Source organism: Diadema setosum, chromosome 7 (genome assembly GCF_964275005.1).
Source record: "Diadema setosum chromosome 7, eeDiaSeto1, whole genome shotgun sequence".
NCBI lineage: Eukaryota > Metazoa > Echinodermata > Echinoidea > Diadematoida > Diadematidae > Diadema > Diadema setosum.
The window spans coordinates 38237994-38262528 of NC_092691.1; the positions used below are offsets into that span (position 1 = coordinate 38237994).

Consider the following 24535-nt stretch of genomic DNA (forward strand, 5'->3'; position numbering starts at 1 on the left):
ACATTACCTGTTGGCCTGAAGAGAAAAATTACCAGCACCCAATAATGAATGATATACATTATAGTTTGTCCTTCTTACAATATTTTTCTTTGTGTTTAGGCCATTTTGAAATATAGATTGTTTTCCGTGCTGTTAAAAAATTAACAGGGAATCATGTGAGGAAAAAACCTTGGTGATATCATTTTGTGAATATACGGTTTTAGCTTTGCAGTTGCACACCACCCCTTCTTGGAAGATTTTCTTTTTTTTCCTTTGAAGCAAGCGTGTTAAACCGTTTGGCTGAAGATGATTATATCCTTGACCGAAGCCATCAGAATGAATTAGATATTCTTGCTGAAATTAGTGAACATGCCAAGCTGTCAGCATGGCACGTTTGTATGATGTTGGAGGAACAATGTTTTTGCTTCCCTACCCTGTTATGACAGAAAATTAATATGCAAGAAGGTCAGTTGTCAAAGTGTCAGTCCTGTATTAGTGTAATGATATTATTTCAAATCTGGCCGTACAGGACTGTAATATTGTGCTTTTGGTCACATGATGATGATGAAACAAAAGCAAAGGTCAACCCTTCATTTCCTTCGAGGTTACCCCCAAAATATGTACAGCTTACTTGGCCTCTACAGTCAGGATCAGCATGCTGCATGTAAGTTGAGAAATGAAGAGGCAGTATCTCGAGATTTTCATATCAGAAAGATATGCGAGAAATGCGGTACCACTGCAATATTGAAGTGGGGGACTATACTGGAAAGAAGAAGTTTGGGTGGATAAAAAGATCAAAATTCACAGACAGAGATTTCCTGCAAGGAGGTCGAAAGAAAGATGAACCACCACGAAGATTGGCCTGTAATACTAGCTGGTGTTTCAAGAATAGGACAGTTCTCATACAAACACACACACAAACACCATCTCATACACTGTATATATTATATGCACCATCATGCACACACAAACACCATCACACACATACACAAATACCGTCACACTCACAACTATTCACATGATACAAACACCATTACAAACACACAACACCACCAATCACACACACACACACACACACACACACACAAACACCATGACACATAAACACGGACACCATGACACATGCACACACAAGCCCCATCACACACATACACAGACACCATAACACACACAAACACCATGGCACTCACACACACACATCATCATCACACACACGCACGCATTCATCTATATTTCAAGTCATTGTTTTCCACCTTGATGTTGGAGTCTTCTCTGCACCTCCTACCCTCATCCTCATTAAGTATCCTCCTGGTGTATCAGAAAGTCGTCCTGGCCTAGACCTCTGCTAAGTCCACGTGTGAAAGGAGAGATGCGGGCCTCACACCTCTGTATCCCTCCCCGGGGCCACATCATCTATTCATTAAGCCCCTCATCCATTATTTGTCCCCTGTGTGCAGGGACGCTACTCTCTTTCTCATCTCCTATGACCACCTGTGTCCCTTTAAAGCCCATGTTGAAATTTGGTGACACTTCCACAGGCAAAACGTACCCATATCTAGAGCTGTGCATTTACTCCACTGTTTGTGATGATGGAGGGGATCACTGCATTTGGTAGAGAGAGTCAATAAATTGAAAATTCAATGCTCAGAGGAAAATATGATGTCCATGGTTGACTTATATGACATCACTGTCTTTAATAGTATCGACAACAAGTGGAGAATGTGTAGGAGGCTGTATCAATGTTGGTTGGTTTGTGTTTTTCAGTATTGTTGTATATTGCACAGGACATGCAACAAGGTGTATGGTAATTTACCATTGCAACCAGGGAAGTGTTTATGATGTATAATTAATTTGAATTTGAATGATATTATAAAGCCTATGTCTACAAAAAGTAACGACAAAGTATTTCATCGTGTGTCATTCCATATAGGAAAACCTTTCTATGAAAGGTAAGGGAAATGTGGCAAACTGCTTAAGGGTGCAAAGTTTAAATGTCTGTGTTTGCATGGTGTATGTAGAGAACAATCACATAACCCATTCATGGGTCATGAAATATCTTGCAATAACCATTTGTCATGCACTTATAGCCTTTTCAGTTCCAAAATAAAAACCTCAACAGGCTTCATGAGCCCCCAGAAGGGTAGACATACTATCTCAGCCCTCCTACCAACATGCTTGCCCAAATGGAAAATTAGTAAAAAATTTGCCCATATTATACTCTCCTTACTCATGACCTTAAATGGATTATAACATGACATGATGTCTCATATTTGTTCTTTCCTTGTCTTCTACTCATACAGTATGAAATGTATACCTGTCTTGGCTAGACTGTACAGAGTCCCAGAAAGGGTACACCTGTTTGTGTGCAGTCCCATGTGGTGTGCCTATGTTAATAGCATTCCACCAACATAATGGATGTAATTTGATAGTTATCTGTGAACAACAAACAAACAAACAAACAAACAAACAATACAACAGAACATGCTTTTATCTTCCATACTTTACTGAGGGAATGGAAGGAAATCCGTAGAGCATTTTTGATTTGGTGATTGTGTTGATTCTGTTTCCCCTCCCAGATTGCCCTGCGATTTGAAACAATCTCCAGGATAACCAAAGAGCGGACTGCATTTGTCGTCCCAAATGCCATCGGAATCCACACAGATACAGAGAAGGTGGGTATACAAAAACATATTGTATTTCAGTCGAAAATAGTGGCCCTCCCCTCCTGGTAATCAGAATGCCCTTTATCAGATTTCCGCCTGAACTTTCCTAATGTGCTTAACTTCTCACATCACGATTCATCATTTTTATAAGTCATTATATCTATTCTGAACTCACTCAGAGATATCTGTTATTGACTTACTCAAGAGAACTGAGCTATTATCACTATGGACGTAACGGTCGTTATTTTCTCTAGTACACATGGGAGAGGTAGTATTTGACAAGAAATATGCCGACACTGCATCAGAGTGATTACTTCTATGCAATGTTTAATTTCTTGTCATTATGGGACAATATCTGTAAGAGTTATTACAGGAGATATCTGAAAGAAATGGAACCTTTTGACTCTCCAATAAAATACAGGGATTTTGAAAGAATAATCTGCCCTACAAGGGTCTACATTTAAGCTTGAAACTCTGGCAAATGCTGATATCTTACCAAATACCATCTTTACATCCCTTTAAGTGACAGTTGAGTGAAAGTAGCAGTTATTTTAACGTAGACTGTCTACCTTCAGGGAAACATTTTCAATTTTTAATGTGCAGTTGTCCATGACCCCATGTGCCTGTAGGAAGTTGTGGTTTTTCATGATAAGTGTGTATGCTGCTATATGTTCTACTAATGTCTGTCTGTAGACTCCACTGGGTTTTTGGCGGAATGCCATGTGTCACGCAAAAGGCAATTATAGCTTAACCACATACTGGTTAACAGGTTCAGTTGTAACAGAGAATAGTGGTCACTGATTTTCCCATAATTTCCTAAAAATTGTCAAACATATTTTTTAAGTTGCCTTTTGGTCTGATTTATGAGTTTAATAAAATAATGCTTTAAAATGAACATGGTTTGGAAGTGAAACTGTGTTTGTATCCGTATAAGAAGCTGCAGATGCTGTAAACTTTCCTTAAATTTCGGCTAGTAACTGATCAGTGGGAATCTCTATCAGTGGGAATGCTGTTGGATGATTGTTCCAATCCTTGTGGTATTCATTTAAGAGTACATTATACATTTGTTCCTACCCTAGCCCCTCCCCCTTTCCAAGAATCCCCCTTGATGTTTTGTAAATAAGTGCGTTCTGTGAAGCCTGTGTCTATCACCAAGAACACTGCTTTTTACATTTGCTATGAGAAACTTTCACCCTATTAATGTATTTTCAACCCTTGGAGGGAGGATTAATGTGATACTCAGAATCTCAACCGACTGGAGGGTCTAAAAACATCTTATGTAAAAACGAAACACACACCCCCCTCCTCCAAGAAACAACAACAAACAAACAAACAAATAAATAAACAACAACAACAACAACAACAACAAAAAGACCCCCCCCAAAAAAAAAGACCTCCCAAAAAGCAAAACAAAACTATTAAAGCAAACAGGTTTTCAGATCATGTGACTATAATACATGAAAGTGCTTTGCTCACATACACAACCCCTGGGCCAGCTGTGTATTGAGAATTAGAAGCCATGTCTACACCTATCCTAAAACTTCAAGTTATACTAACTACGATCGTAAAAATTCCATCCCTTAACCACGACAAAACTTCGATGCCGTTCACACCTACATGCAGTTAGCAAATCTTCAAGTTAATGCTAACTACGATAGAAAATAAAGAGCGCCTCGCATTGGCAAATACTGCACACAAAATTCCGCCCGTAAAAGGTCCCTCAAAACTACAAGAGCGTCGTCGTGGTTAACAAAACTGTTCACATTTGTCGTAGTTTCAGCGCTCTGTGGGGGGCATTCCCAAAACCACGACGAAATTACGACAAAACCCTGAGAAATCTTATGGTGTTCTCGTGGTGTCTTCGCCTTAAGATTTTGTCATAGTTTTCAAAACTATGTGCGTCTACATCTACACTAACTTGAAGTTAAGTTCCCTCGGGGACTATCGTAGTTTACAAAACTTCAAGTTTTGAAAACCTTAAGGTAAAGGGATCTAGATGTGAACCCTGCTAGAGTGACTGTGTGTGAGATATTGACGACCCACTTTCTGTATGTGTGCAGTGATGGAAGTACACACCTCCTTGTCTAAAGGCCCGGTCCCACTGCACTTACGGATGCAAAGAGGATGTAAAGCGTACAAAAAATCTTGCCATCCGTTGGAAAACGCTACGAATCCGCTGTGTACCCATCGCATACGTGTTTCATCCGCTCTATCCATCGAGCATCCGTCCACTGTGATTTTATCCGCGCAAAAAGTTTTAAGCTGCTTAAAACTTTTAGAACGGATGAACTTTCCGCTGTGTACGATGTAAATCCGCGACATACGAGCAACAAACGTTGTATGTCCGTGCGGCATCCCTTAAACGTCCACTGCATCCTTTCTGCATCCTCTGGGCATCCTCGCAACTCACATCCGCTGCAGCTAAAAACGGAAAGAGGGAGGAAAGATATGGTACGTGGAACGTCTTTACATCGTTAATAGCACGTTAATAGAAAGGATGTAAGCGTATGCATCTCGTATCTAAAGCATTTCGAAAGCATCCCCTGTGCATCCGCTCTGCATCCGCTCTGCATCCACTCTGCATCCGCTTTTTCTGCTATGCGTCCGTTTCGCAATTATCTCCGGTAACCAATTCGGAGCTGTCATCCCCTTCCATCCGCTTTCATCCGCTAGGCTTCCGATGAACATCCGTTTGACATCCCCACTACATACTACCCACGTCCGTTCTATTTCCGTTCTGTTACCGCCAATTTTCGCCAATTTTGTCAATTTCTGGAGCGGATGAAAGCGGATGAAGCCATCCCCGAAATTTTGCTCGTCCGCTGTGTCCTTTCTGCATACGCTTTGTGTCCGTCGGCCAGTGGGACCGGGCCTTAAAGTCTGCTGTAAATGACACCCCTGTGAGTGATAATTCAGCCTTCTCCGCCCTTCCCTCGTGGATATCCAATATTGTTTCTCAGTGTCCTCACAGTTTTAGGAGCAGCCATGCCATAATTACCCGTACCTTCAAAATAAAGTGGCCTGCTACACAAAGAGATAGACTCTGATAGATGCTGCTTTCATGCTATGCTTTTCCATTACCCAATTGTTTACCACAGAGCAAAGGGAAAGGTTATTTTCGAGGTGAATTTGAAAGTGGATGGAAAAGAAGCAATGGTACAAATGGCTCGTGCTGAATTGCCTTAATTGTCAACAATTGCAGCTCTCAGAATGGTGATGAGCCATGAGGCAATGTGGATGAATGAGGTTTCACTGACCCCCCCCCCCCACACCATGAATAGTTAAACAGATACATTGTATGTATGGATTATTTCATCCATAAACATGTCATATCTTGTGAGGAAACATGCATCACTACAGTGCAGATCAATATAAATGATAGGGCCTACAGTAAACATTTTAAGTGAATGATTAGAATGAGTGCACCCATGTTTCGTCAATTCAGTTGATGAATGAAGATACAAATTGTATACCGCAGTATTGTTTTGATGATAGCTTTATACGTGCCATCCACAGAAGAAACTTTGGGGAATATGCGATTCGAGAGAGAGATTATGAATTTGATTGATGACCAGGATTTATACATTCTTTGACCCCCTCATAGCTTTTCACTGAGTTCCACATTCCCCTTCCTCTTTTCAGTCTGACATATCCTTTACTAGATGCTTTCGCCCAAAATTATTTGGACCTGGAGTTGTCCCTTTGACCTGTTGAACTTGGACTTCAGTCCAACAGTCAACAACAACAACAACAACAACAACAAAAACAACAACAGCTACTTAAAAAAAACAGTTGAGAGAGGTACACTGCATCTGTGATAAATCCATCAAGAATCAAAAAGGGCCCTATAGAAAAAAGTTTTGTTTTTGTTTTGTTTGTTTGGTTGTTGTTTGTTTTATTTGTTTTTTGGTAGAGGGGCTGTTGCATGCTGGGAGGCTGCTTGCAAATCCATTGTTGATGTGGTACTACTTGAATAATAAACTTATAGATTATGAAAGAGATGTAAAAGCACAGATGTTATGCATCTGGGCTCACAGTTTTCTTTTGATTCATGATAACTGACGTAGGTACAGGCTGCAGGCCACAGTCAGTCCAAAAGGAAATCAATCATTGAATTTTTGAACTCAAATTCCTTCAGAAATAGTAGTCAGCAGAACAATGCGCTAGACCATTTATGCTGAATAGTCTCATTTTTTTTTTTTTCACAGAGAAAATTTGTGTTGAAGGAGTCATTGTGTAGTATGAAACTTTATTATCATTTGTTTGCAATTGATTCCTTTTTTTTTTTTTTTTTTTGCTATTCTGTGGTATGTCAAAATGTCTCATTAAGCATGAGTTCCTCATCTGGCCCTGTGACCTAGAGATTTATTTGCCCAAGAAATAAAAAAGAAAGAAAGAAGAAAAGCAAACATGAAATGTAGGCCCTAAATATTGCTATGCATGGTTTTTCATTGTTTTGATATCAAATTTTGCCTCAGAAAATCTTCACCTGTGATTAAATTCAGGAGTGAAAAGCACACATTGTTATTCTGTTTAGGATGAGTCCGGAGTATACTCAGACAAGTGTCTATGGGAAATGCATGTTGTGGCAAATTCAGCCTGGTCCTCAAGGGGTTAATATCCCAAAATTCAAATTAGTGTTGAGGTGTGCAGTGTTGCCTGTGTGCAAAATTGTGTTAGACCGCTATTGTGATAACAAATACTGTCAAGCATCCGTCATTATCACAATTTATCAGCTTTTAAAGCCAAAGATACATGTAGACATGCAAGAAAGAATGTCCCCAGTAGTGTATTTCATCTTCAATGGTTTCAAATATTTCACTGCTGTGTGGAGAATGTATATTCAATAGAGGTTCAACGAGAAGAAAAAGACTTTGTAAACATCATTGTTCTGCTGTGCAAGATTTATGACTGGTGTGTATTCGACAATATTCTTTTGTTTTCTGAACTCTTGTTGACCCTGTCTGAGGTGGAATGGCAAACATCGGTAAACATCTCTATTACATACTGTATATGCTGTTATTTTCGTGTACAGATATTTTCGCGAATGACGAGGTCATAGACATTTTCGCGAGATGTTGTTTTAACGAATTGACGCCGACGCTTACATTAATGCACTATTAACAGGTCGCATGGAGACATTTTTGTGTGTTGTTAAATCCGCAATCCAACTGTGATTCATGAAATTCGCGAAAATTAAACCCTCGCAAAAATAACAGCTTATACAGTATATGTAGATTGTGCATTAATGCATGTCTCATGAATATGATAGATATATTTTACGTATAATGTAACTCTCAATAATGGAGAATGTAAGCTAAAATGTAAAGCAAGAATATGAGAAGCATTATTTGAATAGTCAGTTTATAGGCCCGAAAGAGTTTCATGTTTGTTTATTCATAGAGGAAGATGTCAAATTGTGGATACATAATTATCCTACTGAAGAAAACTCTTATGCAATGAAAATTTTGAAAATTTTCATCTTGCACCACATACCAGTATCTATCATGATTACTGTGATTCAGAATTTGTCATAAGTGTGTAATGTGTAATTGCACATGTGATCCAAGATAGATAACAATTAATATAATCAACTGTTCTAGAGAGACTTGTCAATTTCTGTGGAAAAGACTTTATTGAAAATGGACTAGCCATACTCCTGATATGTTGTTTGATGACTAAATCTTGGCCCTTTTTCTTTCCTCATTTGGTTATAAACCCGTTTAGTCCCAGGTTTTAAAATCCCCATGGACTTTTATACAATACCCCCTTGATTTCTGTATTAGACAGTTGGTTGCAGCAACATGCACTGTTTGTGTTTGTATTGTGAATGCCATTTGGATGATTTTTTTTTTTTTTATAAAGATAAATAATGCATTTAGACATGGGCAGTGGGTTGTCATAATGTAATGATGGCTTTTATGATATTGTGATATTGTTTTTTTCAACAAAAATGTGAAATCATTCAAATCATTTTCATTAAGTTCTGTCAATCAGTGCAATGAAGCAAGATACTGAGAGCAGAATTGCAAACAAATCATGAAATGTCCCCCCCCCCCCAAATCTAATTTGTCAACTTATCAGATTTACTTGGAAATGCCGAGGGTTGATTTAAAAAATGCAGAGGACAGCAGTCTCTGGCAGAATGGAAGTTTCACAAAGAGGGAAAAAAACTTATTTATATCATGAAATATATTAGAAATTACATTAGAAATTTATCAGAAAATCAGAAATGACAGCAAAATTTCCCAGCAGTTATTATTCATCTTCAGCATAAAGCAGTGGAAGGCATTCAGAAGGAATAAGAACCAATTTAAAGGATTTACTTGCACGTCAGTGATTGATTTTTTTTTTTTTTTAGAACAAAATGAAGCAAAGCAAACCTCTGGAGAATAATTCAAGATAATAGAAATTTTTACTTGCTCATGGAATGCTTTGTAAGCACCTCTTTCTGCACAATAGACACAGTTTTTAATAAGTATACACAGCCCAGTCACTGTTCACACAATTCACAACTTACCGAAAACGAAGATTATATGCAGCATGTGCAAATGGTACATTGTCTTTCACTAATGGCCATTTTGAATACTAGTTAATCGGGAGTTCACGTGATCTGAGCTGCACTAACTCCCGATTATTCAAAATGGCTATCAGTGAAAGACGATGTAGGCCTACCATTCTAGGAATCTAGGAATGACGACAGTTAAAGGGAAGGTAAACCCAAAGAGCAATGTGGATTGAGTGAAAGCAGCAACTAGTAGAACACATCAGTGAAAGTTTGAGAAAAATCGGACAATCGATGCAAAAGTTATGAATTTTTAAAGTTTTGGTGTTGGAACCGCTGGATGAGGAGACTACTGGAGGATATGATGTATGAATGGACACCAATGCAAAGAAAAGGATATTCAACAAAAATTCACTTTTCTAGAATTATGAAAGAGCAGTGGACCAACCGCTTTCAGAAAGCAGGGGGAATAATTGCTACCCTTAACATATGTCAATATCAAGTTGATGGAATTTGTAATTTTCATGAAAAATGGATTTTTGTAGTATTTTCTTTATATTTTCTTGATATTGTAGTCCACTCATACATCATAACCTCTAGTAGTCTCCTCATCCAGCGGTTCCAACACCAAAACTTTAAAAATTCATAACTTTTGCATCGATTGTCCGATTTTCTTCAAACTTTCACTGATGTGTTCTACTAATGTTGCTGCTTGCTCTCAATCCACATTGTTCTTGGGGTTTATCTTCCCTTTAATGATAAAAAGGGGTTATATATAGTTGCCAAGTTTTTCATAAAGGACATTACTCAATGATATTCTAATGTACACACTAGTGGGAGAGATATTAAGTGGTGATGTCATCACCTCATGTAATATGCATATGCCTGGCTAGGACCGATAGCATCAACTTTTTTGTTATATTTGGTTTCAGGTTCATGCAAAACTTTAAAACTCCTTTCTTATCATATGTTCAATTTCCCTCAAAATCTGCCTTCCAAGTTGTACAGTTGTACTGTGTTCATTAAAAGTTATGTAAAATGTTTTGGATTCACGCTGTAAGATCTCCTGCAGCTTCCTCTCAGGATTACAAGATATAAATCTTGACGTATGGCAAACCCACATACTGTGGATTTGCCATGATTCTAGGACAGCTTGATAAAGTCAGTGAGCATAGATGTTGTGATTTGGATATTTTGAATTCTCCAGACTCCAAGCTTTCCTATGAAAAGCACTTTGTCCAATTTCATTAAGAAAGCGAACATGCTAAGAAAAGAAAGCAATGCAGCCATCAGAAAAACAAAAAACAAAAACAGAAAAGTCTTACTGAAAGTTGAAAGAGCAAAGATTCAGCCAAGCTAGCAGGAGGCAAGATAATCAAGCATGATAATACCGTATGTTCCCCCAAAATACAACGGGACCCTCCGCAATGATAACGTTAAAAAAAGTGAATCAATCCAAATACAATTTCAGGGTACGAAACTATAACTCATTGCCTACATCTTACAGAAAACCCCATTCAATTTGCTTCATGGGTCAAAGAGAAATGATGAATTTTGTAGAACATGTCAGGAATCTCTTCCCTCCAAGCTCTGTCTATTGTGTTCACACACAAGAGCATCCAAGCGCTAAACTTGGAAGAATCAGACTCATGACATGCTTTACAACAATCCACATTTCTCTGTGACCTCTTAACCAAATTCAATGGGGTTTTCTGCAAAATAGAGCTAAGATGTTATATTTTAAGACATTGAAGTAGCATTTAGACGATTTAATCATATTGGGTGTTATCAATGCAAAAATCTGATTGTAATTGTTTTTTTTTGAACATGCTGTAGAGATCAAATCAAGAGACAGTTTGGTAACATGTTTCATAAAAACTGTAGAGTTTCAGGGTGCATAGCCTTTTTTTTTTTTGGGGGGGGGGGAATTTTAATTCTGGATGTAGTATCAAATTCTACCCCCACCCCTTCCCCACTGAGTCACTGCAATTTTTGTAGTCCTTTGTTATAAGCTCTGCTACCCTATCAGGGTAGTATGGTAACAATTATACAATCATGTCATTGTACCATGTTGCTCAAGATCTCACCCGACATCGTCATCACAGCGATTTAGGTGCCCAGCACCTAACAAAACGTGATACCGACCGATATCACCAATCATGTTCAAATGGACTTGTCTTTTATGTGCTCTCCTTTCTCAGTGTCCTGCTAGTGTTATTGCCTTCCCAGCTGGCATGTATTTTTAGATCACTACTTCCAAGACATTTAACCAATCATCTGCAGCCGTGTCTGAGTGAAGATTTACATGATTACCGTTCTGATTGTTCTTTTCTTGCTTGCTTCTCTCTTCCAAATTGTCTCTCTGTTGCAGCATATATTTGGATCACTACTTTCAAGACATTCCACCTATCAACTCCTGTACAGAGTCTGGAAGAATGCCAAGGGAGAGACAGAGGTAATTGGAAAAAGATTGTCCTGCCCACAGTAAGGCTTGGCAAGGTGCAATTAAGACAGTGGCATCCCACCGCTTGAGATTGTATTGTAGTCGATGGAGTGCATTCGTACTTAAAAAAGTTGCTGCAAGGCAGTGATTAGTTTTAGGAAACAAGATTGTTGGTTTGTTTGCTTTTTCAATTTTTAATTTCATCTGTCATGTTATAATCCTGAAGAAACCACACACACACACAAATATTTATAAAAAAAAGGAAATCATTTTATTGCTGCTTTTAAGAGAAGAAAGTTCTGTAAAATCTCTGTAGAATGCCATATATATGTAGGTTTGAGTGGGACATAGTTTATGGTAATCAATCTCTCTGTGATTTCATGATTTTCTTCTATGTTAAAACAGAAGGAGCATTTGCCAAAATCTGATCAAACTTTAAATAGAAATGTCAGGTGCAATTGTTTTATAGGAATTAAAGAGAAATTTTCTAATTGTAACATGTGTGGCAGGGTGATTCAAAGGTTAGAGGTTAAAATTAATGGTACAATATAACATGTGTTATTAAATGCTCTGCTGTAATGTTTTACTCACAAACTTTACAGGCAAATTACATTGTGTGATATGTGATAATCTCTTCTTCTGTCCATGATGTTAGTGTAAATAGGTACTTACTTTGCTGACTTTAAAAATATTCTCAACTGCAGTACTCAGAAATAACCAGCCAGAAATGATGCTGTTTCATGTGCAAAACCGTACGTTTCATCAACACAGAGACTCAAGAAGTGTGATAAGGAGTAGAACATGATCAAACTTGGCATGGAGCAAAATTTACACAGCTATCAAAACATTTTTTTTTTTTAAGCTTTGTGGTTTTAAAATCAGGGTACAGATTCAGGATTTGTGGTTTAAGATTGTTTGTTTCATTTTTAGAAGCATTGCCAATAGAGTTAAAGTTGCCATTGTTTGATTTTCTCTCTTCCCTGCATCACTGGATCAACCAGTCGATGACCCCTGATTCCAGCCAGCAAGGCGAGAGTGATGGAGACGACATTCCTGATAACTGTGATGAGGTTAGTTTTGGGCATTTCCAAAGGTTATGGGAATGCGATAGGTGTAGCAAGTATCAAATGTACCAGTTTTGCCTGCAATGACACTCTTGTTGTGGTGGAATGGTTTCAAATTCGGTACTAGTGCTGGCATTGGTGTTATCTCCCAAACGACTGCCTCAAATTGAAGCTCCTATTCCGATGGTCACATTAATTCAAATGGTGCCAATCATATTGATTCCCAACACTAGGTGTTATTTAATATTTTTATCCCACTGTGAAGTTGTGTAGGAATTGCACAATGAAAAAAGAAAACAAACAAACATGATTGCACTTGATTCAAGTCAAAATGAAAAACCACAGCTGTGAATGCTTTATATTGGACAAGTGATGTGGGAAAAATAAAAATGCCGCAAATTTTTTCACATCTCCGAAGAATAAGAAAATTACTTTTATTTCTGGCTATAGATTTACATTGTACATGTATGTGGCCACATGTTGAGTATTTGTGTGCTCAGCACATATGACTATTGCAGTATCATGGACTGTGCATAACATGTCATTCTTAGTATGATTTGGGACACTGTGCATCCATGAATTTTGGCCTTGCAAATGCATCGATATTAACACCAACACAAAACATTACAGATTTGGTAATCTGTAGGGACTGGTGTTAGGTATTTGGAAAAAAAAGTATGTAAATCTTGAAGAAGTATGGTGGAGCTCGATTCAGCAGGTGACATTCAGCTCTGAGCCAAGCTGGCTAACAGAACTATGTCGTAATTTTGAGGTCATCCTGCTAAAACCGAGTGATTTCAAGTTCAGGATTATCATTAGTACTAGTGTTAATATGGCACTAATACCAGCACTAGCACCAAATTTACTTGAAGTCACCCAATGAGTTAAAATAGTCAGTATAACAAAAATATTTTCCAGAATTCCTGGAAGATGGTAATGTCATTAACAATGATTAAACACCATAAGTTCATGGCCAGATAATTGACTCAAGTCCATTGTTCCTCAATTGAAACTTAACACCCTGATTAGGTTTACTTTACAAGTTGAACCTACTGTAAAAGTGGAAATTTTCACGGTGTTGAAATTTTCACGCATTTCGCGCAACCAGAAACTAGCGCAAAAATAAAAGCACGTGAATATTTTTGCTTGCCATATCTTCCCGTACTTACTCTCTTGATTCCACGTAATTAAAAACACGCGAAACTCTTCTTACTGGACCAAGCGCAAAAAATTAGTCGCGCGAAAATATCCAATTTTACAGTACATTGTTTGCTCCACATCTTGTACATCCATTTCATCGATGCTCAAAGTTTGTTAAATACCTTCATTGACGTGTATGTTGAAACTTACAACAATAACTCAATTTCATTTTAACCTCAACTTCATTTGGTCCATAACATGAACCAATACCAGTATATCGTCGCTGGGGTGACAAAACTTCGTATCTCAAAATTGTCATATGTTCAGGAGAGCGAAAAAACATGGCGGCCAAAGCACTATAGTGAATGGGAAAGCCTTCTCTTTGACATGTCATGGTGGCTTCATTTTTGGAGTAAGACAGTTAGGATTTGGCCAAGACATCACTTGACCCATTATTTGACCATTAAGCTAAAAAAAATTGTTTTTGACATTTTTGAGATACGAGGTCTTGTCACCCCAGCGACGATATATTCTGTGCTGCTTAATTTGGACTATTGCTTGAGTTCAGTTTTCTCAAATTCAACCTCTATGCAGGTCAGTTGCGATTCAATACCGAGCCACTCCTGAATTCTTGTTTATTTGACCTCTGTAAGGCTTTCAGCTTTTAATTTAGAAACTTCAACTAAAAGTCACTCTATCACTCATCAGTGAGCAGTGGTTCAAATGACCCCAAATTCTACACCATCAAAACAAACAATCAATTGAAAAGTTTGTAGATATCACACATTTATGTATTCCAGCTCTCTTTAATGTAAACCAGCTCCCTTGGAAGTTAAAAGATGTTATTTCACTACAAGACAAAGAAACTACCAGTACTGATATATGAGCACTGTCCATGACATTGCTCATATTGCAGTTCTGTGTCTCATGTTATTTTTATCAGATGACCTTACATGTATGTATCTCCTCATGCACAGAATATACACCGTGTACTCGAAACTGGCTCACAGTGCAAATACATCTGTATGAGTGTGTTACAAATTCACTTCTGTTTTATAGTAGAATGTGTGTACTTGAACTCTATTTCAATTCTCTCTTGCTCACTTTCTATGTTTCACTTTGCTTCTTCCAGAGCTCACAGAGCGATGATGGTCTGGACGGCAATGCCAATGAGATCCAGAACGGCAGCATGCTCTCGTCGGTCGGCGCTCACCAAAGACGGGAATCTCCCAGGCGGTCAGGTAAGGGATGCCACAAATCACTCTCCCCCATGACCGGAGGATCATCCACCAGTCGGGGGTCCATCTCATGTTTTTCACCCATGCATGCGAGGATGAATGATGAAAGGGAATGTTCATCCTGATATTACATTGCTTTGTATTACGGCAGAAAAATCAGAGAAGTAGATCAGTGAACATTTGGGGAAAAATTGGATACATAAAAAAAAAAACCTAAGGTGTGGAGAGTAGGACAAATTGGTAGCTGTGTGTGATCTAGGTGTTCAGAAGTTCTCCATCTGGCTTGTACACAAAAATTTACCAATTTTCACTCAGCTCCTGAGAGAAATTTTCTTCAGACCTGTTCATGGTCTGTGATTAGAGAAATAAGTTTTGGCATATCCTCCTAAGAGGATATTAAGTTCTATCTCAGCCCAAATACTCTTACAATTTGTTACTCTTTTATGTGTCCAATTTTTATCCCAAGGTTTCACTGGTCGGCTTATCTTTTCTGTTTTCATACAAAGGAATGTAATGACTATCTGGATGAAATTTCTCCTTTAAAGTGCCATGACAGCTTTATTTGAGCAATTCATAAATCTGTGTCCAAAGTATGCTCACAGCCATGAGAAAACTGCAGTGTGTAATTTTTTGCCATATCATTTGCCCAAAAATCGTGAGATTTGGAAAGGTGGGAGGTTTCTTCGGCATTAATCTCATTTTCACAGGAGGTTGTGAGTCACGTAATCAACATATCAACATGTTCAGTCATTTCCATGCTTTATAGTCACACTTTTTAAAAATATCATTTATATCATTTTTTTTTAATCATTACATCAAGGTGTTTTTTTTTCCTTTTCACTGGACTCTGTTTCATAAAACTTGTTATCAGTGACAAATTGTCATAGTTGTTATAAGCTACTGAAATCCTTGCATCTGATTGGCTGAGAGCAAATTTGTCACAGAAATGTGACGACAGTTGTCACAGATAACAAGTTTTATGAAACGGGACCCAGTTTGTCATATATGTTTAGGCTATGTGTTCCTACAAAAGCATGCTGATCATGTGACTTGGCATTATGATCATGTAACTTGTCATTATTGAAGACATAATGCAGTAACGAATCAACATCCATTTCCATTTCAAACCTCCCATCCTCTTCCCATCCCGCATCTCCCCTCTCTCTGTCATCCTCCACCACGCCCATGCAGATCTACGTAGCGACTTGTCCTCCTCTCATCACAGTAGTCCACGACAACTGCGCCTGACCTCCGACCTCCCACATTCCGTGGCAGATTTGGCAGGGCGTAGTCAGTGCTCTCGCTTCAGCCACCGTCATCTCGCTCACAGTGAGTGGAAGACACATGCCGTGCCTGGGATCCATCAGTGATACACTCTTTGTCATTGACACAGAGATTTCAGTTTCACTGTTGAATTGAGGTCACAACAGAGGGTGGCTGTGATGAAGGGCAGATAAAAAGAAAACCTTTTTGAAAGGAGTGTGAAATAACAGAACAAGTCACCTTGTTTATTTTTGTGGCAGTACCTAATAGTACAATTCCAGGTTTGCCTCCAGTTAAGTACAGAAATTTCTGTTATGTGTAGTCTTTGTTTTGCTGCCCCAGATTGCTGTTATGATAACCAAAAGATTCCACCATCTTTTTACCAGCTGTGAATCATTGCATTTTTTTCATCCCATTATCGGATGAATATTGATACATATGACGTTGCTTGCCAACCAGATTGTATATTCTCATCCTGATTAGCCATCCTGATGTGCATTTTTGCGTGGACATTTCGACAGCAGTGGTTTGAAGTAATATGATGAAATATTAAATTCAGGATGGTGAAAAACTCAGTTTCACGTCCATAGCTTTGCTGGTAGGAAGTATTGCTTGTTTGTCTCGCTTTTTAGAACTTCACATTTGGTAGTGAATGGTCGAATTCATTCACAAAATGTGAATCCACATTTTGTGAATGAATTCGACCATTCACTACCAAGTGTGTAAATCATTACTGGGTTTTTGATAATGATATTATATAATCATACTAACCACAGTGGTTGTACATTTAATTATTTGCCATGATCATGATTTGGTAGCATCTTTCTGTGCATTTTTTTCATGTTTTTTTGTGTGTTTATAGATCTGCTGTGTTAAAATGCATGTATTTCATCTTCATAAATTCCATCAAACAAAATATTTTGACAGCAGTCAACAGGAGTGACCTGTTCACAGTGGCACAGTGTTGTGGTCTTGTTAATATCTTCCTTCTAAAATGAATTCCTATACCCTAAAAATTCCTTTCTAAATGAAAATATTGTTATCTCCATTTGTTTCTCCTTCCCTAGTGCTGTGCTCCGTCAGCATCTTCAAGTCTATCATGAGAATGGGGGGCGCCCTCAAGAGGCTACCTCAGTACCAACCCTTCTTACTTCTCATAGGAATCCTGTAAGTGGTCTCCGCTGTAGTGCTGTGGTTTACTAGATGAGGGATATCATTGTCGCTTGTTGGATTGTCAAGTCAGAACACATGGTGTATGGCATTAGTTCGTTAAGATGGTGATCTTAACCTCGAGGATTAGGTAATTTTGAGGATAAGCTTGTAGTTAAGTATGGGGTGCCAAGTGTCACATGGTGTCTTTCGTCATGAAATTGTTTTTTTTTTGTGGACAAGTGATGCCAATGTCGTGGATGAAATAGCAATTTTGTCAATGAAATAACAATTTCAAAATGAAACTGACATTGTCACTTGTCAACGAAAAAACAATTTTCTGATAAAAGAGACCATGTACCATTGGCACCCCATACTTTACTGCAAGCTTGTCCTCGAGGTTGAGATCACCCTCTGAATGTAACTAATGTGCGATAAAGTTGTTCACATGCAAATTGAGATCAATAACCTGCAGAATTAAAACTCGCTCTTTCATGACTGAAAGCCTGGGTTCACATTGAGGACATGGCCAGGCATCAATTGTAGTGTGAAGGGTCCACGTGTAAAGAGATTTATGGTTTTGATATCCCCCTGAAGTTTACAAAATGAGTGCATGCATTTCTAATGAAGAAACAAACAAAAACAAAAGGAAAGGTAAAGTACAAAATGACATGGATTATTAGAGAAAAGTGAAGAAAGAGTGTCCAACACAGCACGTAGCAATTGCGTCAGGATTCCGTGAATGCAAGACTTTTATGAAATCGTATGCTGTGACATTAAATGGTGTGTACAGTTCTGGTCGAGGGGAGGATTTAGCTTTTAACATTTGTGACCCTGCACCTCAAAACAAACAAAAAGTTGCCAGATATGAATTTTTAGTTAAGACCATATTCTGAAAGAGCAGACTTTAAGCTTTAAAATGATGTATAACTCAAATCAAATGGACTCTCCTAACCTATCTAAATATTGGAAAGAAAGCACAAACTCATGAAAAGTGTGAACTAAGAAAAGAGGCTCTGAAGTACAGTGTCTATTCAAGCGCTTAATCTTTACCAAACCGTGCTGGCTATGCGATGAATGGGACAAAAAACAGGAAGTAAACCACCAGAGTAACAACAATGAAGAGATTATCAGATTAAACTGAAATTAAACATGCCTCATTAACCCATTCTGTCCATAATTAATGCCAACTTTCAAAGCAGTAGCTTTATCCTTTCAAAAGTTATTAGAGTTGAAAGTGAAGAGGGTGGACAAGGTTTTTCAGAAATGAAAAAGGGATTCTAAAGACACACCTAATCACACTATTCTACCAAAAATGTTCGAGGTAAACTGCAAAAAAACACACTTTCCTGCCCGTTTTATGATACCAAATTTTTGCATAATGTAAAGTTTTATGATACCAAATTTTTGCATAATGTGAAAGAAGACCCGCTCTTTCAGAAAATATGAAAAAGTCAAGTTCGGCTAGGTTAACCCATTTCACTTATTTTCAGTCCTCACACAAAATCAGTGTGTGCGACTTTATGTTCGTTTTGAGGTACACGGTCACATTTTACAAGATATTCACAAACCACTCTATAGTATGAGATGTCAAAGAGCATACAATTCTAAGGGGTATCAAAAGTTTATTAGATGAAAATCGGTTTTGAAATGGCTGAGATATCCAAAAACAAGGTGAAACAAAGAGATCCTAATAAAAGGCGTGGCCTGTCGCCTTTTATTATTATCACTTTTTTTGGATATCTCGTGTCTCTGCCTTTTGAAAACCAATTTTCATCAAATAAACGTTGAATCTGTCTTAAAATTACATGTTATCTCATATTTCATATGAGGTTTCTCATTATCTCACTTAGGAATGTTCAAAACATGAATCTTCACCCCTGCCAGTACTGTACAGTCCCTTTAAAGTTAATGTACAGGAAGATAATACCTCAACCTTGTGGTCAGCACAATATACATTTCGCAGTTAGGATACTGGGATTGAAATTTACAGTCTCCCAGCTTACTTTGCATATTATGAATATGTATCATAGTTGCAAATGCATCATTTGGTCTTTAAGTGATATGTGACCCGCTACAACAAAAGGATCCTAAAGTCGCTGACTGGTGAGCCGAGAAAATCAAGTTTGAAGTCAGAACACCAAAATCTGTCAAAACGTTCGGATTTCTGTTTTTACATAATTTTGTATTCTAATGTATCTTCTATCATCTGCCGAAATTTCGAAGCTAAATGATCAAAGGAAAGGCCAGAAAATAGCATTTTTTCTGGGCCATGCTTGGCTCGCCCGTCAGCGACTTTAGGATCCTTTTGTTGTAGCGGGTCACATATAGTCTTTAGTAGTTGTCATAGTGACCCTCAGATATTATAAAGAATTGTCAGAATTTTGCAAACACAATGACAGGCTGATCTACATACAATACAACTAGCCGCCTGTCCTTCAGAAGTATGCATGGGGTTTGAGCGCTGTAAAATTTCATTAGAGATAGTATGAATTCTTCATATTTCACACATGCTGCTCATAGGATATGATTTGGAAAAAAAAAAATCAGTTTTTTTTTTCTGTGAATGTAATTCAATTATTGTTTTTCCAATGATATTGATGGCATGAAATCAATTGATTAAAATGATCATGACAATTAGTAATCTAACGAGGAAAGATATTATTTCTGATAACTGTAACATGACAAAATCCAAGATTTGTTAAAAAAAAAAAAAAGAAACTGTGCTGACTCTTGTTTTTGTTTTGTTTTTTTTTTTATAAATGCAAACTGTGGTACAGTTTAGAATATGAAGTTTGATTGCATAGTATCTTTATGCCAAATTCATAAACAGATCATTTTTTTATTCTTTGGGAAATATCAAAGGTATCATGATAAAGAGTATTTCAATTTGCTTGATGGTAAAGAACACACCACCAGCCCTACACAACAACATTACATTTAAATTAACCCCATCAAATTTTACTTCTTAGCTGCAGGTCATAGATTGTTAGAATTACTGAATCAGTGTCGAAAATATGGAAACTAGCACACTGACAAAATTGTCATGCATTCATGTAGACTATAACTCAATAGTTCTCTCTTTTATCTTGTGCTACAGTATTGTGTATAAGTATTCTTTTACTCATTGTAGTTCTCTTCTTTCTCCATTTTAATTCTCTTCCTCTACCTGTCTGTCTGTCTGTCTATCTGTCCATCTGTCTGTCTTTCTGTCTTGCCTCTGTCCTGTCCAGTCTCCTGTGCCTGACCTTCTCAGCAGCAGTACTGACCATCAGGATCTGGCGGCTGCAGCCCCACACCACTGCCCTCCCCCAGACTTCGCCCCACGAATCCGTCCACCTTGAGAGGTGAGCTATTGTACTTGCTCGACAAGTACCCCCTTGTCAAATATAAAACATCTTAGTTTTTCCTCTTGTTATATGAATTTACACCCCAAAAAAGAGAAAGAATGGATATATTCATGTATTATGTAATCATTGATAGTTTTGAGTTTTGTTTATAGGTATGTAACAACACAAAGATCTTCATTTCTACTCTAGAGATTCTGAAAGTCCAATAGATTATGTTCATGATGTACCCTGCTCTGATAGGCAATGCTTTAAACGGATATGTTATGTGGGTATAAATGTGACCGTGCGTCACAAAACGAACAAAAAGTCGCACCCCTTAATTTTACGTGAGGACTCCAAAAAGGTGAAATGGGTCAACCAAGTTAATATTGAGGTTTTCATATTTTCCCAAAGAGCTATCCTTCTTCTATATTATTAGTAAGTTTGGGATAATAATATGAATGGGAAAGTGTGTTTTCAGCAGTTTTTCTACAACCAATTTTCGGGGGAGAATAGAATGATCAGATAGATCTTAGAGTCCCCTTTTCATTTCTTGAAATTCTTTACACACTCTTCACTCTCATGTTCAATAACTTTTGACAGAGTAACTCTACTTCTTTGAAAGTTGGCATTGATCGTGGAAAGAATGTGTTGACAGAACATGTTCAATTTCAGCTTAATCTGATAATCCCTTCGTTGTTGTTGCTCCAATGGTCTACTTCCTGTGCTTTGTCCCTTTCATTGCACAGCTAGCATGGCTTGGTAAAGATTAAGCGCTTGAATAGACCCTGTACTTCAGAACCTCTTTTCTCAGTTCACACTTTTCCAGAGTGTGTGCTTTCTTTCTAGTATTTAGATAGGTTAGGAGAGTCCATGTGAGTTGAGTTATACATCATTTTAGAGCTTAGAGTCTGCTCTTTAAGAATCTGCTCTCAAGTAAAAAATCCATATGTGGCGACTTTTTGTTGGTTTTGTGATGCAGGGTCACAAATAGTCAGGTACATGTCTGGGAGTCAATAAACATGCATAATGTTCTCTCATTGTAGGAAACAAATGGAAAATGACTTTAAACAATAGAACAGTTATACAATGTATGAGTTCAATGCAAAGAAGATAAGATTGTTTGTATTCTGTTTAATGTCATGAACCAAGTGACTGAAAATTAGAGATGCCAGTAGAAATCATATGTGATTCATCGTAGCAGAATTTCTTGAATATGGTACATGTATATGAGGCTCAAAAGTGATGCTTTGGGCACGCTGGGCTGGATTTTTTGTTGGAAATTAAGCATTTTCTCCAGACTGTCTTCAAGTATTGGAGACTAGTGTAGATGTGATTATTAAAGTGGCTACCACTGAAAGTTGGTGTTGAGAGTATGTGTTCTCAAAATACTGTGACTATACTAGCCCATGCAATGTGATAGATGGTGACCTATGCTGCCTGGAATTATGTAGAATATTCTAACGTCATGATTTGAAATGCTGCTCTAATAAGGAGGCAACAAGTCCCTAAAAAGTGTTTCACACCCTTCAGAGGGAATATCTTGTAAGTTCCCCTTTCTCACCACCAGTCGCCGTTTTCATTATAGTTGATTGTGTCAAATCTTGATTGAGGCCCACACCCTCGATCATGACAATGCACTCACTGTTTTTTGTTCATTCTTCTCTTCACGGCAGCATGGGGAACATGGGAGATCTGTTCATTGCGGAGCAGCACAAACACCAGCAGAAGGTATCCCACATACAGGACACGCTGACAGCAAACCTCCAAGCTTTGTTACAGGTGAGCGCTTCCCACCAACACTTCCCCTGATGGTCCAGGAGGTCTAGGGCTGGGCTGATGAATATAAAATGCAAATGACTTTCGAGAGCTGTTATGCGACGTACCATGATGTTACAAATCAGATTAGTGCACAAAAGAGCATGTGACCACAGCCTTCACGTGGTCTGTGTCAATTCAACAAATCCTTGTATAGACCAATAAGCCTAGATTAGTTATCATGTGTTTGCTTTGGCACGAGTGGTTACAATACACCCCCCCCCCCCCCCCGAAAAAAAAAAAAACAACAACAACCCAAAAACCACTATACTTGCATTTTAGTTTTTTGCCTAGTGGTATGCTTTGTGAATGAGATGTTCACCTGTCGGGCTCTGTCATAGGCTCTTCTAATTTAATGTCATGCGAAACCTCCTCCATCGGAAATAAGACAAAAGAACAAAATACAAAAATCCCCCAATTTAAAAAAAAAATAATAATTTTGGTGTTCTAAATAGACAGTCCCATATAATCACCATTTTCATGCAGTAAGGAACACTAGGATATTATTTCTTGTTACTGAAAGTCAATTTTGTGTTACCTGTACCTAATTGCAGCCACCGCCAAACATGAGAGCAATAAATGAGTGTGCTAATCTGTGAATAAAAAAGGCTAAAAAGCTCAGTACAGGGAGTTTGTAGACTGTAGTTTTCATAATGATGCTGATTTTTTTTTTTTTTTCATGAAACCATGTGTGACAAAAAGTTTTGAATATAAGACAGATTTATAGAAATAATCAAATTCAGTAGAAAATTCAACTCAGTGATGTGAGAATTGTATGTTTCAAGACAACACTCTTGTTATGAACATCTGTTATTTATTATGCTGACAGTTTGCAGAATGTTTATCCATATGCATGAAGAGGTTATATTATATTTGTATGTGATGACCCTGAGTGATGATGCTCCCTCTGCTGTTCTGCCCAGGTGCAATCCTCTCTGAGTAGTCTCCACAAGAGGCCTCTAGGTGATCCAGGAGGAGGAGGAGGAGGGGGAGGAGGAGGGGGGACAGATTCTCAGGGGAGAGTTAGCGAGGCCAACCCATCACCGTCACCAACACCACAGAAGGGGTTAAAGGAGGACTTATAGCCATAGTTATGGCCTTGGTACAGGGCCCATCTTTCACCCTACTTACGCCCCTTCCACTCCCCCCTCCCCCCCCACAACCACCATCACCATCACGTACCAATCCCACCGATCGTCACAGAGTCTGTGCAGGGGACCACCACGCCTGTTCAGAGACTCAGGGTCACACAGAGTATGGCGGCAGAGGAGAAAACAAAGCTTTCGTCTCTGCATTTCATGGACGCTTTTCTCGGCAATCCCACTGTGGATGATTAATGATTTTGTCATATTTGCCTGACAAATGAGATCATATCTTGTCTTTGTTTGTTTGTTTTTGAGAATGTGTGATCGATTAGTCATTCATTCTCAATGTACTGTACGCACCATATCTTAGAGAAGAAATCACCCGGTGCTACTACTCTGTATTATTCAATCAGCAATTTTGCCCATCGTGTGTTCTCTCTAATGTACTATCAGAATAGTTTCCATTGCAATACAAATGGACGGTGGCAGTAATTTCGCGTATGATATGAAAGCATCATACCAGCAGCATTTGATTGCCTGTATTGAGTAGGGGTTGCTAAGCCAGCCCAAGTCTGATTGACTTTTTTGTGAGAAATGATCGCTCTAACTGGCTCTCAGGAAAGCCAGATGACTTTATCATACACAAAGTCTTTAGTGATTCGATTCACATGCTCGTACAGTAAATTTTCTTTGTGTATATTTAGCTCTTTTTTGTTTTCATACCTCTTCATGATGTTTTGATGTTCTCATTGTGCCACAAATGAGACAATTTGTCATGTTATGTCATCAAACAGGCCTTAGTTACTTACGTTCAAGTGTGCATTGTGTTGTTTGGGTGAGAGAAATATGAAGATAATGA

The 24535-nt window shown here is 38.2% G+C and overlaps 1 protein-coding gene across 1 annotated transcript in view; it reads left to right on the top strand.

Annotated features, from left to right (window-relative positions):
- The window catches only part of LOC140231219 (uncharacterized), a 148367-nt gene extending 124691 nt beyond the window's left edge, over positions 1–23676 (top strand). Inside the window, exons 8-16 of the mRNA XM_072311365.1 lie at positions 2556–2651; positions 11519–11602; positions 12592–12660; positions 14927–15035; positions 16224–16361; positions 17363–17462; positions 20678–20791; positions 22450–22555; positions 23515–23676. Coding sequence (XP_072167466.1) covers positions 2556–2651; positions 11519–11602; positions 12592–12660; positions 14927–15035; positions 16224–16361; positions 17363–17462; positions 20678–20791; positions 22450–22555; positions 23515–23676 — 978 coding nt within the window. The remainder of the gene's footprint in view (positions 1–2555; positions 2652–11518; positions 11603–12591; positions 12661–14926; positions 15036–16223; positions 16362–17362; positions 17463–20677; positions 20792–22449; positions 22556–23514) is intronic.
- The last annotated feature ends 859 nt before the right edge of the window (positions 23677–24535 follow it).